Here is a 17,299-nt window from a genome sequence, read left to right on the forward strand (position 1 = left end):
TGAACAATATACTCAGCTTCTTTTACTGCCCCTTGTGGCATGCTTATTTACATTTTTTCTGCTAACTTCTAATTGACCTCATGTGGGCCAGATGTGGCCCAAGGGCCATAAAATTCTCAGGTCTGCTTTAGTGTAATCTTAATGGCCACAACTCCTCTAGAAATCCAAACTCCAAAATGAATACAAATGAAAAAATGAAAACAATACACTGAAACTTTGAGAAAGCTGAATTTATTATAACAAAGCAATTAAAAGGTGCATCACACTTTCTCTGGATTCTGTTTGCACCTCCCCAAGAGAGGTTCACCTCAAAGTTTGGAAAACTCTGACATCAATGCTGGGGTTAACCTCACACTGAACTGCAACAATGGTTAGAAAATACAATTGGACTTTGATAACCTATATATGAAGTCAAACAAACCACATCAATTCTTTATTTTGTAATTTGTTCAACACCTTTAATCTTGTAAAAGCCTTTTCATATTAATAGATTTTCTCTGACAATAGAAAAGAGACCAAGTATTTTAGTATAATCTGGAAAAAAAAACCTTTTGAATTTTCTTCCTGTTTTCAGTCAAGGTTCAAGCTCCAGCAACTTGAAAAATATCCCAGGTTTCTCCCTCAAGAGACGAGGGGAACAATTTGGAGGAAGTGGGATCTCAACGGGAAGGAAGAACCTTGATATGAAATTCAGTAAAAACTGGTTCCCTTTGAGAAATACAGCTATAGATTCATTGTGATACAGGCACACATTTGCCCATCTTACTGTTGCTAAGTTTTATTATTAGCTATTTACATTTTTTAAATTATAGCATTAAAATCAATATCTTATTGACCCTGTTATACATTTTTCCATACTTTGATACAAAACAATCTTAAATATATTTCCGAAAAGAAGGCCAATGTCGTCAAGATGTTAAATTGTAGGCTCCTATCCAATTTCAGTCATTTTCAGAGTGGTGGTTGTGGAAAAGTAGAAAAGGGAAACATTGTACACATTGCCTTAAGCTCCTAGAGGGAAGAAGGATATAAATCTAATAGTTTCCTGATCAAGATTTCCAGAGCGAACTAATTTAAAATAAGTTCTTCAATTTTTCTCTAGAAGACTGTCTTTGAAGACTACCTATCTTCAGAAGGCCATCCTTCCAGAATATGGGATGTCAAGCAATTTTTAATCTCCTAAAGTCAATACAGAAGACTGAAATAATACAAATATTTCCTTTTAAGGTAACATTTCCTTGCTTTATTAGTCTTATACAAAAAGTAATTCATTATATAAAATTTATGTATTGTAAGAACACAAAGTTGACATTTGTAACACTAGAGCTTCATATGAATAGGGTTATATTGTAACCAATCTTTTTCCTGAGTTAACCACTTTATATGTACTTTTCTAATATATTGCCATAAGGTGTTTTACAGTAACAAAGTTATAACTTAAGAAAAGGTATCTGGTGCTTATCAGTGCAAAGGAATGCTACTAAACCTTACTCAATGGAGGTTAGAGTTGATTCTGCTCAATGCATATAAAATCAGCTGATTTATCTAAAATATTTCAGTTCACATTGTAGCAAAGATAAATACAATTACAAATAAGCAAAATATAAAATTATTTCTTGACTGAGAATACAGAATTCAAGTACTTATATTAAAATGAACATTATTCATGCATAATATTTTCTTGCCGAACTTCAAAATGGAAGTAATAAATATGATGATGAAATACATGTACAGGAGTTCCAGTGTTCTCTTTTTGTTATGTGGTAAAACAATATACATCATTACCCGAGTGTCCAAGAGTTTTCAAAAGCCTGAAACAAAATATATTAAATGGAAAATTAATATAGGTTATGTGAAAATCTAGTTTGTGTGAAAAAAGTAATGTAAAAGTCTGTTTTAATTTCTTTATAATCTGTAAGATTATTAAAAGTATAATTTGGCAGGCATGCCAATTCTTAAGGTATGGAATGAAGAAGAGAACATTCATTTGTCACATTTACTCTTTTAAGTTTGTTTAAAGTTTTCATTTGACCTGTTTCACAATTGAAAACTAAATCAAAGTTCAATAGGAACTATAAACATAGTTCTTTTAAAAACAGTCTTTAACTAGAACTCTATTTTGAGTCAAAGAATTAATTTAATGGTGCCAAGGTTTATTGAAAATTGCTTCCAAACAGACCCCTTGAATATTAGCATTAATTAATCATTCATACTGAGGGTTGTACTTTTCTAATATATTGCCAGTAAGGTATTTTACAGTAACGAAGTTATAACTTAAGAAAAGGTATCTGGTGCTTATCAGTGCAAAGGAATGCTACTAAAAGATAGCTTGTCCAATGAGCCATGGCTTAAGCAACAGCAATTAACAAAAATCATATGTACACTGGTATGGAGGTTACATACTTACAAAACCTGAGTTAAAATGCCCATAAAATGCAGTTGCACCCACAATGATTCAAACAGGAACTTGAGCAAATTGTGATATAAATTTGTCCGTTTATTTAATATAGTCTTCTTCTACTTATGCTCAAAACATTTCACATAATGTGTGAGAGTGAATGTTTCAGTTGTTTAAAACAGGGGTCCCCAACCACCGGTCCCCGGACCGGTACCGGTCCCCGGAACAATTTCTACCGGGCCACCGGTTTGCTGGGCGCCACCATCTTGTTTTGATGAAAAAGTGCTTCTGGTGAGCGGCGTTTGGGTGCTGAAAGAATCCTCGCACCTTAGTTTCATTGAGGGGGGGGCAGCTTCGAACAAAACTAAGGCGCGAGGATTCTTTCAGCACGCATGGCAAGGAGAGCTGAGCGACCGTCCCAAAGCTGTCGCGAAGCCATCGACACAGGTACAAAGGAGGAGTTGAAGGTGGCGGGGAGAAGCGGGGGACGGCTGGCTGGCCGGTCGCTCAGCTCGTCTTGCCATGCGTGCTGATGCCAGTACCGGGCTGCAGATGATTTTGTGATGCCGGTACCGGGCCACGGCACAAAAAAGGTTGGGGACCACTGGTTTAAAATACGCAACATACAAAATATGCAGTTGAACAGTATTTATCTCCTGTTCCCATTTCACTTACTGTATTCCTTGTTCCATAAATGGCAATGGACCACAAATGCATATGAGTATTTTAGACTCGTGTTTACTTCTTTTCACAAATTCAGAAAGCAAAGAGAGGGAGATTTTTCCTTGTTTGCCTGGCCATTCTTTCTTTGGCTCTGAGAGAACAAACTGAATGTCAAACCTGAGAAACAATAATTAAAGACACCAATGTTTAAAATGCACATTTCAAATGCTTAATCCACAGGCATTCCACCATCCTCATGTAAATAACAATTCCTGCGGAACAAAAAGGTAGTTCTCCATTAGCAACTGCCATGTACAGTGACCGTCAGCAATTAAGATGGTGATGAAAAAGTAACTTTCCTACCAATCCTCATATTTAGGCCTTTCACAGGTCCATAAAGCCAAAGAAATGCTGAAGCAAGACCATAAGCACTTAGCAGCAACTTTGCTTAATCATTAAATTGCCAGTCCCAATCGTGGTTGCTAAATGAAAACTAGCTGTACTTCCAGCAAGAAAGTGAATCAGTATCCTGATCCTGGATAGTTCTGCTCTATACTCTATACAACTGGCACAATAATGCAACAAGTTGGATCGAGAGTTGACCTTCCATTTGTCTAAAGGGCTGAGATCACTACTAAAAGGCAAACAGTCTTTCTCCTCACACTGCTACATTGTTCTGCAGAGTCTGTAACCTGAAGTAGATTTTTAGGGACATCAAAAAGACTAATGAACAATGAACATCCTATTCTCTTCCTTGTCCCCAAAGGTGCTTTTTCAAGAGGCAAAACTGGACTTTCTTGTTTTTCTTTCAAGATGTTTTCCTTCTCATCCAAGAAGCTTCTTCTTGGATGAGAAGCGAAACCTCTTTGAACGCACCTTTGGGACAACTATGACTTGGATGACTAAGAATCTTCAGACATTTATTCCCTTCCTTGAGCCAATCAGAGTGAATGACTGCTCACAAAAGGTCTGGATGCCCATTGAAAAGTTAATTTTAATAATTTTAATTATTATTAAAATAATAATTTTAATAATGTGCTAGGAGAGCCACTTATTTGAAGTATTAATTATTTTCAAGCATTTTGGCTGTCTACTTTTAGAACATACTACAGAGGTAATTAACTTTGCTCTCAAGTCTTCCTGGCCTTATGCTCCTATATAAAACTTAAAAGTAGAACATGTTAGCTTTGCATACAGGAGTGGATATCATCCATTCTTATTCGCCTTACCTTCATCCAACACTGACAATTCACTTATTTAACTCAGTGTGTGTGTCTTTGTGTAATATATATATATATATATATATATATATATATATATATATATATATATATATATATATATATATATATATATATGGATCTTTGGTTGTTCGGGTTTTCTCCCGCGTAAGATTCGAAGTATCTAGGCAACGTTTCGATGAAGTCTCATTCATCATCTTCAGGCTTCTGTCTCCGGCTCTGTGCTTCTCAGAGTAATGGAGATTGCAGCTGCTTCCTCCTTTTAACTGCCAGCGGGGTGGGACTTGATTGGGTGGGGGCTTAGCTGTGTTCTGATTGGGTGGGGGTGTGTTCTCATTGGTAGGGGGTTTGGCTGTGTTCTGATTGGTTGGGGGTTAGCCGTGTTCTGATTGGTTGGAGGCGTGTTCAGTTCAGGTGGGGGCTTGGTTGTGCTCAGGTTAGTCTTAGTTGCTGGGGATTTGAGCTGGAGAGTTGTGATCTGGCTGTTTGGCTTCTAGTTTGTGGTCCTGCTGCATCTTCATAGTGGGTGTCGGTTTGCTTCATGTATGGCTCAGAGGGGTTTGAAGTGGGTAGTGATGCAGCTGCAGTGCAGCTTCTGGTCCATGGTCGTTTCTCATTTTCTGAATGGGTGGGAGTCTGTTTTCTACATGGAAGTGTGGTGGTGGCATCTTGTGTGGCTCTTATGGGTGTGGGTCCGGTGTCCTTCATGTTAGGTATTCGTCTGTTCATGAGGGCGGGTTTCCAAATGGCTGGAAGGCGGGAGGTGTCATCTCGTTTGTTCATGCTGTGTGGGCGTTTTTCTATCTCTATGGCTTCTCTGATTATTCTGCTGTTGAAGTGTTCGGTTTTGGCGATAATTCTGGTATTTTTAAAATCAATTTCATGTCCTGTGGCTTTGAGGTGTTGGACCAGGGAGGAGGTCGTTTCTTCTTTTTGATTGAGTTCTTATGTTCTTCAATGCGTGCACTTATTCTTCTGTTAGTTTGTCAATGTATGTGGTAGGGCAGGCAGTGCAGGGATTTCGTATACTCCTTGGTTTTCTAATTCGATTTTGTCTTTGGGGTTTCTTAGGATGGTGGATATTTTTCTGTTTGTGCAGAATGCTGTTTTGATGTTGTGTTTTTGGAGGATCTTGCTAATTTTGTCTGTAGTGCCTTTTATATATGGGAGGAGGGCTTTGCCGTTTTCTTGTTCTCTGTCTTGGATTTTGGTTGGGGTTTCTTTTTGGATTAGGTGGGTAATCTTCTTTCTTTGGAATCCATTGGCTGTAAGTATCGTTGGTGAGAGTGTGTAGTTCGGTTTTTTGGTGTTGTTCATCGGCTAAGCATTTTGTTCTGGAGATGAGTGTCTTGGCTACGGAATTGATCTGTGCTGGGTGGTGGTGTGAGAGTGCATGTAGATAGCGGTTAGTATGTGTTTTCTTCTGGTAGATGGTGTGTCCTAGGGAGCCATTGGATCTTTTGTATACCAAGACATCTAGGAAGGGAAGTTGATTGTTGGCTTCTGTTTCCATGGTGAATTGTATTTTGGGGTGTAGGCTGTTGAGGTATGTGAGGAAGTTGTTCAGTTTTTCTTTCCCGTGTGGCCAGATTATGAAGGTGTCATCTTATCTGAGCCAGAGTTTGGGTTTGTGGTTGTATTTTCTAGAGCTTGAGTTTCAAAGTGTTCCATGTAGAGGTTTGCGATAACAGGTGAGAGGGTGATCCCATGGGTGCTCCTTCTATTTGTTTGTATTTTTGTCCATTGTAGGTGAAGTAAGTATTGGATAGGCAGTGGTTGGTTAGATCTAGGATGTGCTTGGGGGTTGTATTTGTTTTGGATGGCTGTCAAGGCTTCTTTTATTGGCACTTGGGTGAAGAGGGATATGACATCGAAGCTTACTAGTAGGTCGCTAGGTTGTAAGTTTTGTTTCTTTATGATCTCGATGAACTGGAATGAGTTTCTTACATGTGAGTTGATGGATTCTGCATAGGGTTGTAGTTGTTTGGCAAGAAATTTGGCCAGGTTTTGTAGAGGTGAGCCTATGGAGCTGACTATTGGTCTGAGTGGGGTTCCTTCTTTGTGTATTTTGGGGAGACCATAAAGCTTGGGGCATCTGGATGATTTTCTCTGGGTATGATTCCTTGCTGGATTTCTTCACTGATGGGGAGGCTTTTATTTTGGATTTGGTAGTTTTTCTAGGTAGGTGGTGGGGTCTGTCTTTAGGGGTTTGTATGTGGGGTCTTGGAGTAGGTTGGTTAGCTTGGTTTGGTAGTCAGATGTGTTCATTACCACTGTCGCGTTGCCCTTGTCTGCTGGTAGGATTATTATGCTGGTGTCTTCTTTCAGGTTAAGTAGTGCAGTTTGTTCTTCTTTGGATAAGTTGCTTTTGGGTGGTTTGCTAGTGCAGAGGATGTTGGTGATTTGAGTCTGATTTTGTTAGCATCATCAGGGTTGGTTTTGGTCAGGCTGGTTTCAACTCATATGATGGTTTCTGTGGGGATGTGTTTGGGAGCGACAGCAAAGTTGAATCCTTTTGAAAGGATCTTGGTTTCAGCTTCAGTGAGGATCTTGTCTGAGATGTTGTGCACTGTTTGTTTCATGTGTGGCTGTGGGGGGAGGAGTTGGTTTCTGGCGTTGTTGTAGTTTCCTGAGTTTGTTGGTGTGTGTGTCTGTCTTGAGGATGGTCTGTGTTTGGCTCTCCAGACAGCGCAGTTGTTTGGTTGTCCCAAAGTAGAGGGTGAATCTTGTTGCTGAGTCTGAGGTGGAGTGTGAGGAGATCTTTGTTGATTTGGTTGCAACTGCCGAGATCAAAATTTAATTCCCACAAGCTTCCAATTGAAATGCCACACCAACACAGCAGCCACCAAACGCATCCTTAAAAGAACAGAACTGGCCCTAATTAGAAATGAACTTCACACAAAAGGTTTCTCCTAGACCAAATCAACAAAGATCTCCTCACACTCCACCTCAGACTCAGCAACAAGATTCACCCTCTACTTTGGGACAAATCCAAACAACTCGCTGTCTGGAGAGCCGAAACACAGACCATCCTCAAGACAGACACACACACCAACAAACTCAGGAAACTACAACAACGCCAGAAACCAACTCCTCCCCCACAGCCACACATGAAACAAACAGTGCACAACATCTCAGACAAGATCCTCACTGAAGCTGAAACCAAGATCCTTTCAAAAGGATTCAACTTTGCTGTCGCTCCCAAACACATCCCCACAGAAACCATCATATGCGGAGTTGAAACCAGCCTGACCAAAACCAACCCTGATGATGCTAACAAAATCAGACTCGAAATCACCAACATCCTCTGCACTAGCAAACCACCCAAAAGCAACTTATCCAAAGAAGAACAAACTGCACTACTTAACCTGAAAGAAGACACCAGCATAATAATCCTACCAGCAGACAAGGGCAACGCGACAGTGGTAATGAACACATCTGACTACCAAACCAAGCTAACCAACCTACTCCAAGACCCCACATACAAACCCCTAAAGACAGACCCCACCACCTACCTAGAAAAAACTACCAAATCCAAAATAAAAGCCTCCCCATCAGTGAAGAAATCCAGCAAGGAATCATACCCAGAGAAAAATCATCCAGATGCCCCAAGCTTTATGGTCTCCCAAAATACACAAAGAAGGAACCCCACTCAGACCAATAGTCAGCTCCATAGGCTCACCTCTACAAAACCTGGCCAAATTTCTTGCCAAACAACTACAACCCTATGCAGAATCCATCAACTCACATGTAAGAAACTCATTCCAGTTCATCGAGATCATAAAGAAACAAAACTTACAACCTAGCGACCTACTAGTAAGCTTCGATGTCATATCCCTCTTCACCCAAGTGCCAATAAAAGAAGCCTTGACAGCCATCCAAAACAAATACAACCCCCAAGCACATCCTAGATCTAACCAACCACTGCCTATCCAATACTTACTTCACCTACAATGGACAAAAATACAAACAAATAGAAGGAGCACCCATGGGATCACCCCTCTCACCTGTTATCGCAAACCTCTACATGGAACACTTTGAAACTCAAGCTCTAGAAAAATACAACCACAAACCCAAACTCTGGCTCAGATACGTAGATGACACCTTCATAATCTGGCCACACGGGAAAGAAAAACTGAACAACTTCCTCACATACCTCAACAGCCTACACCCCAAAATACAATTCACCATGGAAACAGAAGCCAACAATCAACTTCCCTTCCTAGATGTCTTGGTATACAAAAGATCCAATGGCTCCCTAGGACACACCATCTACCAGAAGAAAACACATACTAACCGCTATCTACATGCACTCTCACACCACCACCCAGCACAGATCAATTCCGTAGCCAAGACACTCATCTCCAGAACAAAATGCTTAGCCGATGAACAACACCAAAAAACCGAACTACACACTCTCACCAACGTACTTACAGCCAATGGATTCCAAAGAAAGAAGATTACCCACCTAATCCAAAAGAAACCCCAACCAAAATCCAAGACAGAGAACAAGAAAACGGCAAAGCCCTCCTCCCATATATAAAAGGCACTACAGACAAAATTAGCAAGATCCTCCAAAAACACAACATCAAAACAGCATTCTGCACAAACAGAAAAATATCCACCATCCTAAGAAACCCCAAAGACAAAATCGAATTAGAAAACCAAGGAGTATACGAAATCCCCTGCACTGCCTGCCCTACCACATACATTGGACAAACTAACAGAAGAATAAGTGCACGCATTGAAGAACATAAGAACTCAATCAAAAAGAAGAAACGACCTCCTCCCTGGTCCAACACCTCAAAGCCACAGGACATGAAATTGATTTTAAAAATACCAGAATTATCGCCAAAACCGAACACTTCAACAGCAGAATAATCAGAGAAGCCATAGAGATAGAAAACGCCCACACAGCATGAACAAACGAGATGACACCTCCCGCCTTCCAGCCATTTGGAAACCCGCCCTCATGAACAGACGAATACCTAACATGAAGGACACCGGACCCACACCCATAAGAGCCACACAAGATGCCACCACCACACTTCCATGTAGAAAACAGACTCCCACCCATTCAGAAAATGAGAAACGACCATGGACCAGAAGCTGCACTGCAGCTGCATCACTACCCACTTCAAACCCCTCTGAGCCATACATGAAGCAAACCGACACCCACTATGAAGATGCAGCAGGACCACAAACTAGAAGCCAAACAGCCAGATCACAACTCTCCAGCTCAAATCCCCAGCAACTAAGACTAACCTGAGCACAACCAAGCCCCCACCTGAACTGAACACGCCTCCAACCAATCAGAACACGGCTAACCCCCAACCAATCAGAACACAGCCAAACCCCTACCAATGAGAACACACCCCACCCAATCAGAACACAGCTAAGCCCCCACCCAATCAAGTCCCACCCCGCTGGCAGTTAAAAGGAGGAAGCAGCTGCAATCTCCATTACTCTGAGAAGCACAGAGCCGGAGACAGAAGCCTGAAGATGATGAATGAGACTTCATCGAAACGTTGCCTAGATACTTGAATCTTACGCGGGAGAAAACCTGAACAACCAAAGATCCACATATAAATACCCGCTGAGAACCTCAGAAAACATATATATATATATGTATGTATATGCATACATACATACATACATATACATATTTGTTTTCGTAGACCTGCATACATACATACATACATACATACATACATACATACATACATACATATATACCATATATACTCGAGTATAAGTCGACCCGAATATAAGCCGAGGCGCCTAATTTTGCCACAAAAACTGGGAAAACTTATTGACTCGAGTATAAGCCGAGTTTTTCAGCACATTTTTGTGCTGAAAAAACCCTCGGCTTACACTCAAGTGAGATTCCTTCTGAAAAAAAAATGGTGTGGAGCTCCGGAGCTGGGCAGCCGCTTCCTTCCGTGTTTCCGCAACTGTAAGCATGGGGGTAATTGGAAGCAGAAAAGTTCTTGCATGATGATATATTGTTTTTCTTTATTTAACTGTTTTTTTTGGGGGGGGAAAAGACCCACCGTCATGTGAGAATGCTCAGACACGAAATCTATCCGCCTGAAAATAAGTGTGTGTGGGGGGGATCGCAGAAAACAACGCAAGCCGCTGCCACCACCTCCTCCCCTCCTCCTCCCGAGCAGACTGAAAACAGCTACGGTGAGGAAACGAAGCCACCCGGCTCGCGTTGTTTTCTGAGCCTAGAGCCAGGGCGCTTTCATTGCACGGCGGAGCTTCTTGTTTCAGGAAACACCGGGCGTCGTTGCTGCCCCTGAGGGGAGGGCGATTCTGGGCTGCGCGATTAGGGGACTTCGTGGCTTTGGGTGTGTGGGTGGGAGCGAGGACGGACGGAGTCTGCGCGAGCGGGCTTGCCTGCCCTTGCTGGCTGCCTCTGCTTCCTTAGGGGCGGGAAGGGGGCTCATCTGGACCAAGGGTGAGTCTCCCCTCAGTTTCCCCTGAAGGATCTTCCGTCGCTTTTGCCTTCTCCCTATGTCTTCCCTCTGTTAAAATCCCCCACACACACACACACACTTATTTTCAGGCGGATAGATTTCGTGTCTGAGCATTCTCACATGACGGTGGGTCTTCCCCCAAAAAAACCCGTTAAATAAAGAAAAAACAATACATCCTCATGCAAGAACTTTTCTGCTTCCGATTACCCCCATGCTTACAAGTTGCAAAGGAAACACGGAAGCAGGGAAGCGGCTGCCCAGCTCCGGAGTTCCACACCATTTTTTTTTCAGAGGGAATCTCACTCGAGTATAAGCCGAGGGGGTTTTTTTCAGCACAAAAAATGTGTTGAAAAACTCGGCTTATACTCGAGTATATATGGTATATTTTCTTAAGTTTTTGCGGGTACTTACATGTATGGCATTCAGCTTTGTTCGGGTATTTTCCCACATCATTGTAGTTGTGCTTTTAAAGTTGTAGCAACGTTTTGGCAGAATCTCATCTGCCATCATTACATTACAGAAGCCTGATGATGGCAGATGAGATTCTGCCGAAACGTTGCTACAACTTTAAAAGCACAACTACAATGACGTGGGAAAATACCTGAACAAAGCTGAATGCCATATATATATAAACGCATATACATATATATATATGCACACATATACATATTTATATATACATACATACACATACACACATATATAAAATCCCAGAATGCCATAGTTATTAGCATATGTGTTGTATGAATGCTTATATACATATCAGCCTATATACAATAGACCTTGTGACGAGATGGCCAGTGAACAAACTTAATAAATAAAAATACTGTATGCTAGAGATATCAGAAAGACATAGAATGCGGTCACAAAGTTCAGAAACAATAAAAAATAATTATGTTTATTATTCTAGAAGGCATGGGAACAATGAATTTTGATAGAACAAAATTCAAAGAGAGTCAGAGTTCTCCCTCCACTGTCCAAGATGGATGGCCATTTAACATGGATGCTTTAATTGAATTTCTGAATGGGACGGGGGCTCAAATTTAGCAGCCTAAGTGGTCCTCTTCCAATTCCACTGTTCCCCCAAAAGAGGTCCCTGCTTAAATTTTGAGCTTTTGTATCACATTCTTATATTGTGAACAGCAGACAGGGCTTCAATGTATAAGGATTTTTTTTTAAAAAATACAAAATCATTGTATACATCAGTTTCTGAAAACTATTAATTACCTCATGTCCTTAAGAGCTAACTGCTCCAGCTGACTTTTCCAAAGTATATCATCTTCTGTTTTGTTGACGAACATCATTTTTACTGCCCTTAAGAGGATAGTTCAATATTTAATGTTCAGCTTTTAAACACAAACAGTATTCTTTGAAAAACACAACCCTGAACACCTCAGTAAGAATTCCCAGAATGCCTTTAGCTAATCCACTTATTCAACTCTAGTAGCAGGTCTCTGAAACACACAAAAAATAGTAAGATGTGATGATTCCAGCTTTCTGTTTGCCCCTTCTTAGCTAATAGCCCTTCTGCCCATTTGAACAATACAGTACCCCCTATAACTGGCACTTTGGGAGGACAACTGAGTCCCTTACTGAGGAAAAGGGGGCCACCTATCTATCCACTGGGACAATCCTTCCCATCCCACTTTGTTCTCTTTCTTGAAGGGAAAGAGAACAGATTAATCCTGCTCAACTGTTTTCTCATTTCGTGTGGTTTGTAACTCTAGTCTTTTAAAAATAGAAGTAGACTCATTTTTCATTATTCCTCCAAGATTATTAAACATGGAAAGCCCATATTTAAGAAAGCAGGAGCCAGGTTTAGTCTGGAGTTATAAGGAGTCAACAAAGGCAATAAAATTAGACCAAAGTTATTTCATGTTTTTATTTCAGCAACTTGATTGCCATAAAGAACAGGAATCTCATGGCATCTGGGCCAAGGGCTAACATGCTTTTATGATGGTTATGATGTGATTTTCACCTATGCCAGGAAAGTTGCTATTCTAGCCAAACATTAGAAAGGGTATAGATAAAAAAATAAATTCTCTAGACTATAATCATTGTGTTCCGAGGGGAGGAGAAGGAGGGAGGAAGGAAAGAAGGCCATTTTCCCCAGATGCCCTCAAGGGGGCACTGCTGGATAAAGCAGAATTGTATTAGATTTCCCAAGAAAAAGTGGTTGAAAAGCCAGTGTGATCAGCAAGATTTAGTAAAGGGAAATATTTACAGTAATGCTCCCTGTGACAGACAACGGGAAGGTATGCTGAGTTCTGCCACGGCATATCCATGCCAAGGGACAGGTTTGTTGAGTTTTATTACCATAAAACAAGCTGCGTGAGAAGCTGGTGCTTTATTAGCAAAATGCCTTGCGTATGAATTTTTCAGTGGCTCTTCCTTCATCTGGCATTCCCAGATACAGTCTGTGTAGTGCTGTGCATCTCACTATTTATTGCATGCAGCGGTAAAAATGGGTGCTAGTTTGGTTCAGGCATACAAATAGTAAAATAAAAACAGAATAGGTTGTAATAGGTTGAAGTTACACTTTGCTTTCTGTGTAAAGAATGTTGTCTTTACGAGGAGCTTAAAGGATCTTGTTGATGGAATGGGGGAGGCAGCTCAGTGCTGGTTTCTCCCTTTTGCTGTTGTAATAGTATGTGGCAATGACCTTGGGAAACAGAAGGAAGAGCTGCAGATCAATAAACTGGCATGTAAAAGTATATGCTGGCAATCATTATTATGAAATTGGTCACTCATCAGTTACTTCAACGGTATAGTTTATTTGAAGCAATATAAGGAAAAGGTTTTGAATGCCCCTAAATGAACAGGAAACTTCTAGAACAGAAAGATACCTGAGGGTAGCACTATTACTCAAAGCATAATTGAGAAGTTTAACCATTGGTGTGAATCCGGTGCCTGCTGCCAATAAAAGCAAATCTTCTACATCTTCCAGTTGTGATTTTCTAAAAATACCTTCAGGATTACTCAAAGAAATATAGTCTCCTGTTAAAAAACAAAATAGGACAGATATAGTACAATAAATGATAAGATTAGAAAATCATGATACCTCTATTCCCTAGATACAAGTTAGCATCATCACAGGTATTCTATAGAAAATAATAGAACAAATGAAATTGGGCAATTTGCAGCCTACACAATACTATTCTTTTAAAAAATGCATATTTTGAAAACATTTGAAAAATGAAAAAAATAATAATAGATTTTAAGATGCTCTGAGAGAGGAAGAAAAACGTCTGTCATACCTATTTGTAAAGTGTCAAGCACCGGTGTAAAAAGTCCTCCAGGATAAATTTTAATCATAAAAAATATTTGTGCCTTATCATTGGAAGAAAGGATTTTGAATGGTGATACCAAGCAAGATAATACTGGTGTGTAAGGCTTGACTATCTCTGTACCTAAAGACAGCGCAAAAGAAAAATCCATAATAATAAGCATTAAATATTCCAAACAGCTTTAGTGCAAAAAGGTACAAATATTAAGAACAAACGTATTAATATCCAGATGAATAATGAAAACCATAAACTAAGTGCGACATTCATGAACAATTTATTTCTAAATAAGCCAAAAATCTATGCATGATCATGCTATAAACTAAATGTTAAATGTTATATTATTTTGTTTGATTAGAATATTTCTCCTATCATATTTACTATCAACCTGTTTTGTATATTTGTCTCTACCCATCCTATCCAATTTATGCTATTATGGTACTTTTGGCCAAGGAATGTTAAAATGTTAAATCACTGGACTGCAGAAAATACCTTACAATACTGCATTATCATCAAATAGATGAGCAAAAAAACCCAGCTGTATGATACAATGTATAAGATATATGTTTTTCCCTTAGTCAAAGAATCAACTCCTTGTGCTTTCCTTGAAAATCAGAATTAGGACCAATAAAATCTAAAAGTAGGGTAAGATTTTCATTCCCATTACCTGTAATAGTTTGTTTGAGGTAAAGATGGTGTCCCACTGGCACTTGGAGATGAGTTCCTGGTGGTAACTCTACACAGAACAGTCTAGTATCATGAGTGACATTTGTTTTTGACAACAGCTTGCATTTCCTGTAATACAAACCTTAGGAACACAGAAACCGAGGAATTAGCTGAATTCACTTTGCTCAAGTATTAACACTTTTAAACGTTCATGCTTCAAATACATTTAAAATCTTTGTTCCTTTTAGGAATTTCAAAAATAAATTTCTCAGTGACCTGAACTCTCTTTACAGAAACAGAATGAAAATTCTAAATCTAAGTCACCGAAATCCTCTGCCTCTTACAAAGTATATCAAGCAAGTATTCTGCTCACCACTATTTTTCATATATTTCATTAATATTTTAATCTCAAAATATTAACATTTATATTTACTGGCATATTAATTATGCCAATATGTTCAAATTCTTGAGATATGGATTCAAAGTACATTTCTAGCCAAAAGGTCTGGTCCACATATTCAAGTCTTACGGTGGAAAACAAATCAATTACAGACACGATGGTGCAAAGGTATGGTAACTGATGCTATGCCTGTGTAGCAGATAAAAACCACTTTTTCTCCGAGTGGTGAATTAAACTGTCACAGTGAGACACACAATGGTCTAATCTTCGTTTATGTTGCTTTTTCATACATATTCTCCTGAAAATTTGTTCGGAAATAAGTGTGTCAGGCTACTCCTAATCAATGCTTCAACAAAAGCAAGGGTGAACAGAAGGTAGACAGAAACTCCAGGCCCAATTAGGGGACTATCACTATTTATCTTGTTTTCGAGGCACTTCTTTCTATCTTCAGAGCGTTTGTCAATATCAAAGACACCCTAACCATCATTCTGCTTCCGGCCAAAGCAAAATCACAAGTTTGACAGACATCCTGTTTTATTAATGGGACCTGTTATTATCTAAACTGCCTACAGTTGCTCGGAGGCACTGATGTTCTGAGCTACGCAGTGTACACAATTATGTACAATTCCACCAAAGAGCATCTCCTAAAACTGGCACATCCATGCAGGTATTGATTCAGATCCTGTAGAGAGAGGCTAGGTCAAAACCAAGTATGGAAGGCATTCAAGGGATGTTGTTAATTATCGTTAAGATGCGGTAATACAATCTGAAAAGCCAGCCCCGGGCTTTTTCTATCCCATCTGATACTAAACACACTTAAAGTGGGGTTATTTCGAGTTTCTTTTTCATGACCTCCTCTTCCTCCTCAAGACTGTGTAATCTTTTCTGCGTGTCCCACCTTAATGGCTTGCCCCGGCTTTCCTGAAGGTCAACTCTATACTCCTTCACAGATGTATAGAATGGGAACAGGAATTTCTTTTATACCCTAAAATTAAAACGAGGTGTGCGGAAATGAACTTTTGAGTAGAACAATAAAATGTATTACCTCTATCTGTACATTTGACAAAAGAATTATGGTTCTTTAGAGGCTGCCCAAGTTTTTTCCAGGACAAATCTTCTTTCTTCTTCAAAACAAATTCCACTTTTCCCACTTTTTCAGAAATCTGTACTAAAAATATACATAGTATTGTTCTATAGCAATACACCTACAACATTTTGCACAGGTCATGCAATTTTACAAATTGCTATCCATCAGTACGGCTGGAGGGCAATTTCATTCAGTTTCTTAAAATGGAAGGTGTAGTACAGGTAGGCCTCCACTTACAACCAATTGAGTCCAACATTTTTGTTGCTAAGTGAAACGTTTGTTAAGTACGTTTTGCCCCATTTTATGATCTTTCATGCCACATCTGTTAAGTGAATCACTGCAGTTGTTAAGTTAGTAACACGGTTGTTAAGTGAATCTGGATTTCCCCTCCCTGTTGACTTTACTTGTCAGAAGGTCATAAAAGGTGTTCGCTCACATGATCCCAGGCCATTACAAAGGTCATAAATGCGAGTCAGTTGCCAACTGTCTGAATTTCGTTCACCTGACCATGGGGGTGCTGTAACGGTCATAAGTGTGAAAAATGGCCATAAGTTACTTTTTTCAGGGAAATTGTAACTTTGAACAGTTGCTAAATGAACTGTTTTAACCCTACATTACTGAATGAAACTTTTTTTTATACATAGATAAACTTCCAAAATATTTGTGTGCCGTAGTCTGAAAGCACATATTTACAGTTAAGCAGTTTTTGGATTAGATCCCTTTGCAAGGTTATAGAATACAAATGTATAGAATAAAAAATTTAAAACAAAATATAAAGCCAGAATCTTGGGGGCAGAGAAATGTGCACATCTTTGAGTCAGTGCTGACTCCTGGTGATCACCTGAACAAATCCCTGCAAGGTTTTTCAGAAGTGGTTTGCCTTTGCCTCCATCTTACAACCGAGAGAGAATGACTGACCGAGGATCATCCAGTTGGTTTAGCTTAGGTTAAATTTTGTTATTGTGGGGTCCTTGATGCCCTCTGAGCCTTGACCGTTTTCTTGCAGACTTTTCATTACCAAACTAGGTAACATCATCGTTCCCTGATGATATTGTTATTCTTGTGTATTCTGGCCCTA

At 39.7% G+C, this 17,299-nt stretch overlaps 1 protein-coding gene across 4 annotated transcripts in view; it reads right to left on the reverse strand.

Annotated features, from left to right (window-relative positions):
* Positions 1-215: 215 nt before the first annotated feature.
* Positions 216-17,299, reverse strand: part of CYB5R4 (cytochrome b5 reductase 4) — a 39,343-nt gene continuing 22,259 nt past the window's right edge. For 2 of the 4 annotated variants that reach the window (XM_026726771.2, XM_087914771.1), the window contains 7 exons: positions 16,180-16,302; positions 14,736-14,876; positions 14,042-14,194; positions 13,631-13,781; positions 12,012-12,098; positions 3,074-3,238; positions 216-1,811 (listed from right to left, as the gene is read on the reverse strand). In XM_026726771.2, coding sequence (XP_026582556.1) covers positions 1,757-1,811; positions 3,074-3,238; positions 12,012-12,098; positions 13,631-13,781; positions 14,042-14,194; positions 14,736-14,876; positions 16,180-16,302 — 875 coding nt within the window. In that variant the 3' untranslated portion in view covers positions 216-1,756. Of the gene's footprint in view, positions 1,812-3,073; positions 3,239-12,011; positions 12,239-13,630; positions 13,782-14,041; positions 14,195-14,735; positions 14,877-16,179; positions 16,303-17,299 lie in introns of all 4 variants that reach the window. The other 2 variants (XR_015739787.1, XR_003376520.2) reach the window with 2 other exon arrangements.

This window comes from Pseudonaja textilis, chromosome 1, assembly GCF_049901715.1.
Source record: "Pseudonaja textilis isolate UNSWEBS1 chromosome 1, rPseTex1.2, whole genome shotgun sequence".
NCBI classification, from domain to species: Eukaryota; Metazoa; Chordata; class Lepidosauria; order Squamata; family Elapidae; genus Pseudonaja; species Pseudonaja textilis.